Here is a 13,032-nt window from a genome sequence, read left to right as displayed (position 1 = left end):
CGGCTGGCCCCGAGCCGGACCGCGGCGCGCACCCACCCAGCGAGACCCCGCCGGCGTGCAGAGAGGGCCCGGGGGTCTGCCGAGGCGCGGGGGCCCCGCGGAGCGGGGCTGCGCTCGCCCTGGCCGCAGGCACCAGCAGCTGCGCCCGGGGCTGCACCCCACGAGGAGCGGGGGGGTCCCAGGGCTGAGCTCGCTGCGGCCGGGCTCCATGCAGGGCCGCGCTCCCCGGGGTGCCAGCCTGTCCCCCGGCCCCCCCGGTGCTCCGGGCACCCCAACACCTCGCAGACCCCCGGTCCTTGGGGGTGCCAACCTGTCCCCCTGATCCCCCAGTGCTCCGGGCACCCCAACACCTCGTAGAGCCCCAGTCCCCCGGGGGTGCCAGCCTGTCGCCCAGGGCAGAGCATCCCCCTGACCCCCCCGGTGCTCCGGGCACTCCAACACCTCGCAGACCTCCGGTCCTTGGGGGTGCCAACCTGTCCCCCTGATCCCCCGGTTCTCCAGGCACCCCAAAACCTCTCAGACCCCCACTCCTTGGGGGTGCCAGCCTGTCGCCCAGGACAGAGCATCCCCCTGACCCCCCCGGTGCTCCAGGCACCCCAAAACCTCACAGACCCCCGGTCCTTGGGGGTGCCAGCCTGTCCCCCTGACCCCCCCAGTGCTCCGGGCACCCCAACACCTCGCAGACCCCCAGACCCCTCTCTGCACCCCAAAACCACGCCCCAGGGTGGCAGATCCCCTCCCGCTCCCAGCTGAGCTTTGCGGCCCCCCCCGGCCGCTGCCCAAAGTTTGCAGAGAAGCAGCGGGGGGGAGGGGGGGTGAGGACCCCCCCGGGCACCGCGGGGCCCCCGCCGCGTCCCCCCGCTCCCCGGAGCATCCCCGCACTGACCTGGCCGGGCTCCGCCGGCGGCTCCGGGCGGGCTGGGGCGGGGGGGAGGGAAAAACCCTTCCCAGAATTAAATAAATAAAGAGCGGCCCTTGCGAAGCCCTGCCTGCTGCCTGCTGCCTGCTGCCCGCTGCCTGCTGCCCGCTGCCCGCTGCCTGCTGCCTGCTGCCCGCTACCCGCTGCCTGCTGCCTGCTGTCTGCTCAGGGGCCCCCCAGTCACCCCGCCATCCTCACCCTCCTCCCCATCGCTCCCCGTGCTCCCCGCATCCCACCGCCCTGGCTCGGGGCCCCCCAGGCACCCCGCCATCCTCATCCTCCTCCCCATCGCTCCCTGCATCCCACCGCCCTGGCTCGGGGCCCCCCAGGCACCCCACCATCCTCATCCTCCTCCCCATCGCTCCCTGCATCCCACCGCCCTGGCTTGGGGCCCCCCAGGCACCCCGCCATCCTCATCCTCCTCCCCATCGCTCCCTGCATCCCACCGCCCTGGCTTGGGGCCCCCCAGGCACCCCGCCATCCTCACCCTCCTCCCCATCGCTCCCCGTGCTCCCCGCATCCCTGCTGGGGCCCACGGCTCTGGGGGTCCCGGCCGCTCGGGAGGGTCCCCTGCCTGGGGGACGCTGCTTTTGGGTTTCTTGGCAAATATCGGCGGGATGAGGAAGGAGGATGAAGGCCTCGGGGACATCGCAACTTCCCCGCTGCGGCAGAGCGCGGGGCCCGTCGGACACCAGCGAATCCCCCCCCCGGAGCCGTGGGGAACAAGGCGTCACCGGTGGCCACGTCCCAAGCAGCCCCTGTCCCTGCGGGGCCGGGGGCTTCCCCTTTCCCCGTCCCTGCGGGGGTGTTGGGGGGATGGAGACCCCCCCATCCCCATCCCCGGGCATTTACGGCACACTCACCGTTTCCACCTTCTATTCCCATTTTAAGGCATTTCAAGCCTCCTTGCAGCCATGGAGAAAAGCTGGGGAACCCACAGATGTACCCCCAAAAAGTGCCCCCCACCCCCCGAGCCCAGCGCCTGGGGACTCCTCTCCCAGAGGTGTTTTTTGGGGGGTTATGCCCCAGTTGGGGTGTTCCACAGGCGGTACTGGTGTTACTGGTCTGGCTGGGGCTGGGGCAAAACCCGCTGCAGGGGCGAGCAGGACCCAGCAGCACCCACCACGACCGGGGACCCCCGGGACCCCCGTGGAGCCGGGGACAGGGACGGCTCCAGGGGACCGGGGCAGGACAGAGAGGCCCAGTCACCCCCTGCGCCAGATTTATTTGTTTTATTCCTAAATAATCAGCTCCGGTACAAGGTACAAAATCTCCCTCCTCCCCTCGCCGCCCCAGGCAAAGGAGCGGGGGGCAGGAGCGCGGCCAAGGAACAGCTCCAAAATCCCGATTCAAGGCCTCTAATTCTAGCGTAGAAAGTGTTCGGACACCGAGCTTGGGGCCCCTCGCCTGGAAATGGGGGGGCAGGAGCCCCCAGAGCCCCCCAGCACGCCTGGGGGTGCCAGCAGACCCCCCCAAAATGCCTGGAGGTGCGGGGAGCCCCCCAGCACATCCGGAGATATCTGAGATGCTGGGAGCCCCCAGAGCCCCCCAGAATATATGGAGGTGCCAGGAGCCTCCCCCCCCGAGCCCCCCCACATGCCTGAAGATGCTGGGAGCCCCTAGAGACCCCCAAGAATACACAGAGGTGCCAGGAGCCCCCCAAGTCCTCCCAACATGCCTGAAGATGCTGGGAGCCCCCAGAGACCCTCCAGCATGCCTGGAGGTGCCAGGAGCCCCCCCAAGTCCCCCCAACATGCAAGGAGGTGCCAGGAGCCCCCAAGACCCCCGCCCAGCACACCTGGAAGTGCTGGGAGCCCCCCCAACATACCTGGAGATGCCGGGACCCTCCTGATATCCCTGCAGATGCCAAGACCCCCCAAGACCCCCCCCCCCCAGTACACATGGAGGTGCTGGGAGCCCCCCAAGTCCCCCCAACATGCATGGAGATGCTGCAAGACCCCAAAGACCCCCCCCAGCATGCCTGGAGGTGCCGCAGCCCCCCGAACCCCCCCAGCCCTGGGGGGCCGCTGGGGGCGGGGGTCCCGCGGGAGGAAGGCAGTTCTGTTAGGCCATAACAGAGAGGATGAGGAGGGACTGGGGGGAGCGCGAGGAAGGGGCTGGGGTGCCCCCGGGGCGGGGGAGCAGGGACAGAGCCCCCCCTTTCCTCTGCCCCCCGCCCGGGGCGAGAGCTGAAGGGCACTTTGGGTTTGCCACCGGTGGGGACAACGTCCGTGTCCCGCGGGGGCTGCAAAGGGACCGGCCACCCCCCGGCTTCCCACCCCGGGGCGGGGGGCTGGCAGCCCCCCCCGGGTCAGGGGGAGCCCAGCACGGCCCCGCGGTCCCCGGGCAGGGGGGCGGCAGCGGGGGGTCCCCCCCGAGCCAGAAGCGTGGGTGCACGTGCAAGTGCGTGCAAGAGAGAGAGACAAACTGCATTGGAGACGGGGGGGGGACACAGGGACAGAACAGGCGGGGGCTCAGTTAACGCTGTCCTCGTCGCTGGCCTCGCCGCGGTCGTCTTTGGTCTCGGCCAGGGAGCTCTCGTCGATGTTCTCCAGGGAGTCGACGTGCTGGAGGGAGAGCTCGGAGAGCGGCAGGGTGGGCAGCCGGCTCTGCTCCGGGAACAGCCAGGGCTTGAAGCGCGGGTTGTGCTTCAGCTTCCACTCCGGGTACTTTAGGCAAGCCTTGTACATCTTCTTCATCGCCTGGGATGAAGGCTGGGTTGGAGCTGAGCCGGGCAGGGGGACCCGCCACCCCTCCCCGGGACCCCCCGGCGCGGCCGACTCACCTTGGGGGCCAGGAGCTGCGAGGATTTGTTCACCACCCACTTTGGCAGGGAACCTGCCGAGACAAGAGGAGCCGGGTCGGGACCGGCACCCCCGGCACCCCGCGGGCGCGGGACAGCCGGGACCCCCGGGCATGGCAGCGCCAGCCCCCCGGTCACCCTCCTCGGGGACACCCATCGGGACAGGGCGAGCGGGGAGGGACAGCCCAGGGAAATGGGGATTCAGCCCAAACTGCTGTCTCAGCTTCTTGCCGAGTTCAAAAAAAAGCTATTTCAGCACTTTGGCCTCCTCTTCTACCCCAAAAAAAGAAATAATTCAAGAGAACGGGCCCAAAATGTTTCCTCCTGGCATAGCTGGTTCAGCTCCAGCACATCCCGCGATGCTCCTGCCTGCCTCCCTGCCTGCTGCTGCCTGCCTCCGCGCCCACCCCGAGCCCACCCACCCCTCCCGGGCTCCGGAAAACTTCCAGCCCGATTTATTAACCTCGGCGGATCCGTCGCGACAGACCCCGAACCGGAGGGCGACCGTCCCCGAGGGACACCAGGGCAGGACTGGGGCGGGCTGAGCCGCGGCAGCGGGGGTCCCCCCTCACCTTTGGGGTCCACCTGCGCCAGGTAGGTGATGGTGCAGCTCGTGGCTCCCGTCCCCTCGATCAGGTAGCCCGTCTGGATGGAGACCGCTCGCACCATGTCCTTCCGAGGGGGGTACTTCTGCAGGGGGGGCGGCGACGGGGACAGGTCGGCAACAGGGGCAGCACGGGGTACAGGCAGGGGTACAGGCAAGCACCGACCGCAGGCAGGGCTGCCCTGGCCCCCCAAGTCCCCCCGGTGCCTCCAGCCCCCTCCCGAGCTCTGACGGACCACGGGGCAAGGCCAGCCCGGTCCCGGCGCGGGCAGCCCCCCCGGCCGCCCCCCAGCCCCCGGGACTCACGGGGTGCTTGACCGAGTAGTTCATGATGATGTAGTCGGTGCCCATGGGCAGCCAGGAGCGGAGCGTGACGACGTCCCTGTTCTTCAGGGGCTTGGGGCACTTCCCTGGGGACAGCAGCGGTGGGGGACGGGGGTGAGACCCCCCCCCAAAGCTTCGGCATCCCCCCCGGGGGTCTGAGCCTGCCCCCCAAATCCCTCCTGAACCGGTACCCAGGCTCCCCCCAGCGATGCCCGGGCACCCCGGCACCCACCAAACCCACGGGTGCTGAACCCAGGGGTGCAGCCCCGACAGCCCCGGGGCTCGGCTCCCCCCCCGGGACCCCCCGGCCCCCTCCTCACAGGCGTAGTAGCCCACGTCGGAGTTGACGGTCAGCTTCCCGATGTCGAAGGTCTCGATGACGTTGGTGTCCCACTTTTTCCGGTACTCGATGTCATGCAGCACGTCGTAGAGCGTCTCCGCCGCCACGTCCTTGCACTCCATCCTGCACTGGAGGGGTGGGCGGGTGAGAAACTGCCCCGGGTGGGGGTCTCCTCTCAGGCTCCCCAAAACCCAAGGCAAACCCCCCCCCCACAGAGGAGCCGGCTCCCGACCAGCAGCTCAGCCCAGTCTGGCCCAGTCTGACCCAGTTTGCCACCCAGAGCCACCTTGCAGCCCAAGGCTGAGCTGCAGATGCTGGGGGGACCTTCTGGGGGGACCTTCTGGGGGCACCCTCCCACCTCGCCTCTTCCCCCCATCACCGGCCTCCCCCCGCAGCAGTGTCCGCGCCCGGGGCCCCAGCAGTGCCGCGGGGGGCTGGTGCACGGGGCCACGCCGGGCGCCGCGGGGCAGCGAGCATCGTGCCGGGGGGCCGGAGCGCGGAGCAGCCCCCCCTGGGTTGGGAGCAGCTCCAGGAACCACGGCAGCCAAATCCTCGGGAAGACAAGGAGAAGAAGAAAGGAGAAGACGCCGTCCGGCCAAGGGCGGCCGGAGCCGTGCCGTGGGGATGCTGCTCCTGCACCCTGGCAAGCGCTCGTGCCCCCGGCGCCTCCGCGGTGGGTACCGGCGCCCTGCCGCCCGCCGAATGCCACCGCCAGCGGCCCCCAGTCCGTCCCCAGGGCCGGCTCTGGCCCCCCGAGCCCCGGCACCCAGCGGCGGAGGGACAGGAGGGAGCTGCTGTTGGGCTCTGCCTCGAGGGATTCAGGGGCGAAGGAGCCGCGGGGACTGGAGACCCCTGACCCTGGCAAGGGGAACGGCAGCACCCGGCGCCGGGGCACGGCGTCCCTGCAGCCGGGCCCTCGGGCAGCGAGCGGGGCAGGACTGCTGCAGAGCCAAATCCTCCACCCACAGGGCCCGTCCCCAACCCCATGGAGCCTGTCCCCAACCCCATGGAGCCCATCTCCATCCCACGGAGCCTGTTCCCAACCCATAGAGCCTGTCCCCAACCCCATGGAGCCCATCTCCATCCCACGGAGCCTGTCCCCATCCCACGGAGCCTGTCCCCAACCCACAGAGCCTGTCCCCAACCCCACGGAGCCTGTCCCCAACCCCACGGAGCCTGTCCCCAACCCCATGGAGCCTGTCCCCAACCCCATGGAGCCCATCTCCATCCCACGGAGCCTGTCCCCAACCCACGGAGCCTGTCCCCAACCCCATGGAGCCTGTCCCCAACCCCATGGAGCCCATCTCCATCCCACGGAGCCTGTCCCCATCCCACGGAGCCTGTCCCCAACGCCACAGAGCCTGTCCCCAACCCCACGGAGCCTGTCCCCAACCCCATGGAGCCCATCTCCATCCCACGGAGCCTGTCTCCAACCCACAGAGCCTGTTCCCAACCCACAGAGCCTGTCCCCAACCCCACGGCGCCCGTCCCCCTGTGCCTTGCATTGCAACCCTGCCACACGAGCCTCCACTCAGCCAAAAACTCGGAAGGGGACAGCCTTGCAAGGCCATTCCAGGGAGCGCAGCCTCGGGTGAGGTGCTTGGGGACCCCCGGCTCCCCACCCAGGCAGCCCCAGCGCCGTGCCCGCGCCGGCCGGGCTGGATGCAGGATCGGGCTCCGCCGCCGCCCCCGTTGCTCCCTAAAGCGGCACGGCAGGTCGGCCCAGCCGTGCCCACGCAGGCAGGAGCAGCCGGGTGACTCAGGACCTGCCCGCGCTGCCTGCGCGCTGCCTGCGGCCCGGGGGTGACTCACGTCCCCGGGCGTACCGGGGGGGTCTCGCCGGGAGAGGGGACGGTGCCACCCGGCAAGCGCCCAGAGCAGCGGGCGCCCCAGCCCTGAGTCAATATTGACTCTGACGTCTGCGAGGCGAGGAGGAGGAGGAGGAGGAGGAGGAGGAGGAAGGAAGCCCAAGCGGAGGGAGGTGAACGCGATGGGTGCAAGGGGCCGCCCGTGCCAGGCTCTGCCCCGACGCCCTCCCGGGGGTTTTGCAGGGACGGGGCTGCCTGCGGGCAGGGGACGCCGGCACCACGGCACCGTTGGCACTGGGAGAAGCCCCCGGAGCTGGGGCTGTGCCGGGCACGAGGGGACAGCCGACAGTGTGCTGGGCTGTGGGGCAGGAGCAGATCCAAGGGGGAGAGCCCCCCAACCTCTGCCTGGGGGCTGTGGCCACCCTGGGGACAACGCTGGGGACAGAGGGGACCCCCGGGATGGAGGAAAACTCTCCTGGGGGCCAGCTCAACCCCCCTGCCCCGAATCCTCGGGGGTCCGACACTGCCACGAAGCCCTGGCTTGGCCGGCGGCGTCCCCTCCCGCCCGGAGCAGGCTTCCCCGGCCCCGGGGGTGCACGGCACCCGGTGCGGGCAGCGCCAGCAGCCACGGCCACGCGGGTCATTAATTAAAGAGAAGCTCTCCCTCGTGGCCCGGATGCTCGGCGCCATCGTTAGCGACCGGGCGCAGCGTCTCAAGGTGACCCGATGAATAAGTAAGGAGCGGGAGCCGGGCAGGGACGGCCAGCGTGTGCGTCTCAGGCGGCTTCCCAGAGCCCGGCCACGCCGGCGGCTCCGGCAAAGCCCGGCGAAGCCCCAGCCCCCTCCCGATGCTTCCCATGGGATGGCTCCTGGCCACCCTTTCAGAGCAGCCCATTCCCAGGGGCAGCGTCTCCACCGTGGGACTTGGGTCCCCAGGCACCAGCTCGCTGCTCCACCGGGCTGGGGAGGGGGGTCCCGGCTGGGGTCCCCCATCCCGCAGCCACCTCGGCCACCGTGACAGCCAACGGGCAGCCCCGAGGCCAGCGAATCCCGTGGTCATGAATCAGCCCCAGGTTGTGTCGGGTCCCGGTGGCACAAACTTGTTTCCAGACTCCAGAAAACAGGTTAGACGAGAGCTGCATCCCTAATGGGAGGCGAGGCGAGGCGAGGGGGGACGGCAGCCGCTTCAAAGCGGGGCGAGACCTTCGGGTTTCATTTAATGACAGAGCAGCAGCAGGAGCGAGAAAGCCAGCGCGCAAACAGCGAGGCAAACAGCTCGTGGGCGGCTGCGGGTGCCAGGCACAGCGGGCGGCCCCCAGCCCCCTCCCTGGGGGGCGAACCCCCCGGCTCGGCCCCGCCGTGCCACCTCAGCGGTGCCACGTGTGCCGGGGCAGGCGCCCGTCCCGCCGGACGGCACAAAATCCAGCGGGAGCATCCTGTCCTGGGTGGGAGATACCGGGTCTGGGTGCTGCTGGGGACCCGGGGGGTGGCACAGGGACCGCTGGTCCCCCCACAGTCCCCGATACCTGCCCGGCATCGACCCAGCAGGATTTTTCCAAGCAGGATCTGGCCAGGAGGGTGCTGGGGAGGGCCCAGGACCCGGCCTGGCTGTGGGATGCTCTGGGGGAGCAGGGCTGGATGCTGGGGGGGCTCGGAGAGCCCCGCGGGGCCGGCTCGCTGCCGGGGGCAAAGGCTTCGGGGAGGGAAGGAGGAAGAGGAGCAGGCAGGGAGCGAAGGTTGCCGGCGGGAAGGCGACGGCTCCCGGGGTAAACAGGGACCTTGGCCTCTCCGGGACGAAGAGGCTCCTCCACGGGGTTCAGCCGAGCACGGAGAGTGAAGGGCCGCGCTGCCCGGGCCCCGGGGTGCTGCCGCGGCCCGGGGACCCCCGCGGGCAAGGGGTGGCTTCGGGTGCCAACCGCCCCGTGACGGGAGCGTGCCGCGCCAGCCCGGGCCAGGACGTCCTGGTGCGCGCCTGGGGCTGGGTCCCTGCCAGGCCGATCGCTGCAGGCAGACGTGGCACACCGGGATTGTCGGGACGGGCAGGGGACGGGCAGGGACGCACCCCCCCCGGCACCCTCCCTGCCGCGTGCTGGCACCCAAGCAGCTCTACAGAGAGCTGCACCCCGGCCCCACCGGAGACGTTTGGGGATGCAGCAGCACCCCAGGAGCCAGCGGCACGGGGGGCTCGGCGTGGGGGCCGGGACAGCCAGACCCCACGGGACGGGTGCTCTGCGTCCCGCTGGGCGCGCGTCCCGGTGCGGGGTCGGGCTCACACCTCTGGGGGCGGGGAGCAGCACCGGGGAACCCCCAGACCCCAGGGAGCGTCCCCCCGCCCCAGGCTCGCTGCCAGGGCACCGGAGGCTGCTGCCACCAGGGCATGGCGGGGACCTGTCCCCACGTCACCGCAGCCCAAACACGCCAAGCACACAGCCGCGGCTCTGCCACGGCGCCGGGGAGCAAACAGAGGCGATTCCCAGCAGGCGCAGGGACGGCGGGAGCCGGGCACAACCGGTGCTCCCGCCACCGCCACCGTCACCACCCCAGGGACAGGTTTCCCCGGCGCTGCCGGCGCCGCTTGTTTGCGCGGCTGCTGCAGAGCGGCGTGCGAGCAGGCCGCACCGCCGCCGCCTCCGCTCCGCCACCGACCCCGCCGGGCTGCCGCCATCCCTGCCGGGCTGCCGCCGGTCGCTGCCGGGCCTCGGCGCGGCGGCGAGGGCAACACAACCCATTGCACCGGGGAAAGCTTTGCGGAGGCACTGGCAGGGACGGGGACGCCAGCCAGCCCTGCAGAGAGCCAGCCAGCGGCTCCAGCATGGCACGGTGGCCCGCGGCCACCGGCGACCCCAACCTGACGCCGCTCCCATCCCAAGTTTTCCCATTGATTCCTGGTGCCCAGTCCCTGCTAACGCTGCCCGTGTGCCCGCTTTGCCGGCGGGACGAGCGGGCACCCACCGGCCCGCGGGCCCCGAGGCAGACTCGGCACCGCAGCCCCGCTCCTCGCCGCACACCCGGCTCTCGCTCCCTGGTTTTTACGGGGAAGGATCCGACCCAGCAGCCCGGCTTCCCCCAGCGAAGCCCGGCCGATCGCCTCTGGGCGGCACGCCGGCCCCGCAGCCCCTCCGACCCGCCTGGGCCGGCTCGGCAAACCGGCACCGGGGAGGGAAGGGACCCGCTGGAGGACGCCCACAGTCCCACACCCCCGGGGGTCCCTCTTCATCCCTGGGGGAGTCCCCAGGGGTCCCTGCTCACCCCAGGGTGCCAGCTCACCCCTGGGACCCCGCTTGTCCTGGGGTCCCTCCTTGCAACAGGGTGCCAGCTCGGCCACGTCCCCACTCGCTGCGGGGTCCCCGCTCACCCCAGGGTGCTGCATCGCCCCAGGGTCCCCACTTGCCCCAGGACTCCTGCTTGCACCCACGGTCCCTGCCCACCCCAGGGTGCTGGCTCACCCCAGGGTCCTTGCTTTCCCCCAGGGTCCCCAAGGTGCTGGCTCACCCCAGGTCCCCATTTGCCCCAGGGTCCCTGCTCACCCTCAGGGTCCCTCGTCACCCCAGGGTGCTGGTTCACCCCCCGAGTCCCCGCTCACCCCAGGGTGCTGCATCGCCCCTGGGTCCCCCCTTGCCCCAGGATTCCTGCTTGCACCCACGGTCCCTGCTCACCCCAGGGTGCTGCTTTGCCCCAGGGCCCCCACTCACCCCCGAGTCCCCACTCGCTGCAGGGTCCCCGTTCACCCCAGGGTGCTGCATCGCCCCAGGGTCCCCCCTTGCCCCAGGATTCCTGCTTGCACCCAGGGTCCCTTGCTCACCCCAGGGTGCTGCTTTGCCCCCGGGTCCCCGCTCACCCCGGGGTGCTGCATCGCCCCAGGGTCCCCTCTTGCCTCCAGCTCCCCCCGGGGCCCCCCGCTGCCCCCCAGCATCCCCCCCTGCCCCAGGGTCTCCGCTCCCGCCGGGGTCCCCGCTCGCTCGGGGGCGCTGGGTGCCCCCGGGGCCGGTGCCCGGTGCCCGGTGCCGGTACCGGTGCGGGCTCACCTTGATCTTGTGGAGGGAGCGCTCGGGCTCCAGCAGCTGCACCCAGACGGCCACCCCCGCCTTGCTGTAGGTGAGGCTCCAGCCCCGCTCCGACTCGCACTCCGCCCGGAACGCCCCGAAGTCCCGATCGTCGGGGATCTGCACGCTATCGCGACCCGACATGGCCGCGGGATACCCCCCCCACGCCCAGACCCGCCCCCTCCACCGTTGCTCGCTGCCGGTGCCGCGGGTCGCGGCGACCCCTACGGCGGCGGCGGCGGCGGCGGCGGCATCCCCGGGGCGCGGCGCCGCCCGGTGCGCGGTGCGCGATGGGCAGGGGCGGGGCGGGGCGGGGCGGGGCGGGGCCGGGGGGGCACCGGGAGGGGGAGGGCCCGGGGGGCACCGGGAGCACCGGGGGGGGGGGCACCGGGAGGGGAGAGACCGGGGGGCACCGGGAGCACCGCGGGGGGCGCCGGGATGGGGAGCCCGGGGGGGGGGGCATCGGGAGCACCGGGGAGGGGGGGGGCACCGGGAGGGGGAGGGCCCGGGGGGCACCGGGAGCACCGCGGGGGGGGGGGCACCGCGGGGGGAGGGCACCGGAGGGGGGGGGTACCGGGGGGGGGGGGTACCGGGGGGCACCGGGAGCATCGGGGGGGGGCGCCGGGATGGGGAGCCCGGGGGGGGGGGGGGGGGCACCGGGAGCACGGGGGAGGGGGGGGGCACCGGGAGAGGGAGAGCCCGGGGGGGCACCGGGAGAACCGGAGGGGGGCGGAGCATGGGGGGGAGCCCGGGGGGCACCGGGAGGGGGAGAGCCCGGGGGGGCGCCGGGAGCACCGGGGGTGGGCACCGGGATGGGGAGCCCTGGGGGGGGGGGGTACCGGCAGGGGAGAGCCCGGGGGGGCACCGGGAGGGGGAGCCCTGGGGGGGGGCACCGGGAGCACCGGAGGAGAGGGGGGCACGGGGAGCACTGGGGGGGCGGAACCGGGAGGGTGAGAGCCCGGGGGGGGGCACCGGGAGCACCGGGGGGGGGGGAGACCAGAGGGAGCACGGGGGGGGGGGAGGGGAACCCGGAGGGGGGAGCCCGAGGGGGCACCGGGAGCACAGCTGGGGGGCACCGGGGGGGAGCCCTGGGGGGGGCACCGGGAGCACCGGCTGCACTCACACGGGTGCACACACACGGGTGCACACGCGTGTCCCTGCCTGCACGTGCATGGGTGCACACGCATGTCCTTCACTTGCACACACACACGGGTGCACACGTGTGTCCCTGCCTGCACACACACAGGGGTGCACGCACATGTCCCTGCCTGCACGCACAGACGTGGGTGCATGCACACGGATGCACGCACACGTGTCCCTGCCTGCACGCACAGATGTGGGTGCATGCACACGGATGCACAGACACATGTTCCTGCCTGCACACACGCAGGGGTGCACACACACGTGTCCCTGCCTGCACACACGGACATGGGTGCATGCACACGGATGCACACACACATGTCCCTGCCTGCACACACCCCCGGGTGCACACACACATGTCCCTGCCTGCACACGCCCCCGGGTGCACACACACGTGTCCCTGCCTGCACACACGGACATGGGTGCATGCATACAGGTGCATACCCACATGTCCCTGCCTGCACACACGGACGTGGGTGCATGCACACGGGTGCACACACACGTGTCCCTGCCTGCACACACGGACATGGGTGCATGCACAGGGGTGCACACACACACGTCCCTGCCTGCACACACACACAGGTGCACGCCCTGGGTGCACACACACGTGTCCCTGCCTGCACACACAGACATGGGCGCACACACCCCCGGGTGCACACACACGTGTCCCTGCTTGCACACACGGATATGGGTGCATGCACACGGGTGCACACACACATGTCCCTGCCTGTGCACACGGACGTGGGTGCATGCACACGGGTGCACACACACGTGTCCCTGCCTGCACACACAGACATGGGTGCATGCACAGGGGTGCACACACACACGTCCCTGCCTGCACACACACACAGGTGCACGCCTCCGGGTGCACACACACGTGTCCCTGCCTGCACACAGAGACGGGCGCACACCCCCGGGTGCACACACTCGCCCGGGCACACTCACGCCATCCCGCACCGCACCCAGGGCCCCGGGTGCTGCCGGAGAGGCCCCAGCCCAGCCGCCTCCACGGGTGCCGACGGTGCCGGACTGGGCCCCTCTCCCTGACTCC

General features: G+C 71.6%; 1 protein-coding gene across 1 annotated transcript; it reads right to left on the bottom strand.

The window, feature by feature from the left end:
• Nucleotides 1–2,952: 2,952 nt before the first annotated feature.
• STARD10 (StAR related lipid transfer domain containing 10) lies at nt 2,953–11,067 on the bottom strand. Its single transcript, XM_082304493.1, has 6 exons — nt 10,824–11,067; nt 4,971–5,118; nt 4,633–4,736; nt 4,295–4,412; nt 3,705–3,757; nt 2,953–3,621 (listed from the first exon to the last, which is right to left on the bottom strand). The coding sequence occupies exons 1-6, from the start codon at nt 10,983–10,985 to the stop codon at nt 3,394–3,396; spliced, it is 813 nt and encodes a 270-aa protein (XP_082160619.1). The 5' UTR covers nt 10,986–11,067; the 3' UTR covers nt 2,953–3,393.
• Between the last annotated feature and the right edge of the window lie 1,965 nt (nt 11,068–13,032).

This window comes from Platalea leucorodia (assembly GCF_965183815.1).
Source record: "Platalea leucorodia genome assembly, chromosome: 2".
Classification (NCBI taxonomy): Eukaryota; Metazoa; Chordata; class Aves; order Pelecaniformes; family Threskiornithidae; genus Platalea; species Platalea leucorodia.
The sequence above is the reverse complement of the archived record's forward strand: the minus strand, read 5'-3'. Positions and strand labels throughout refer to the sequence as shown.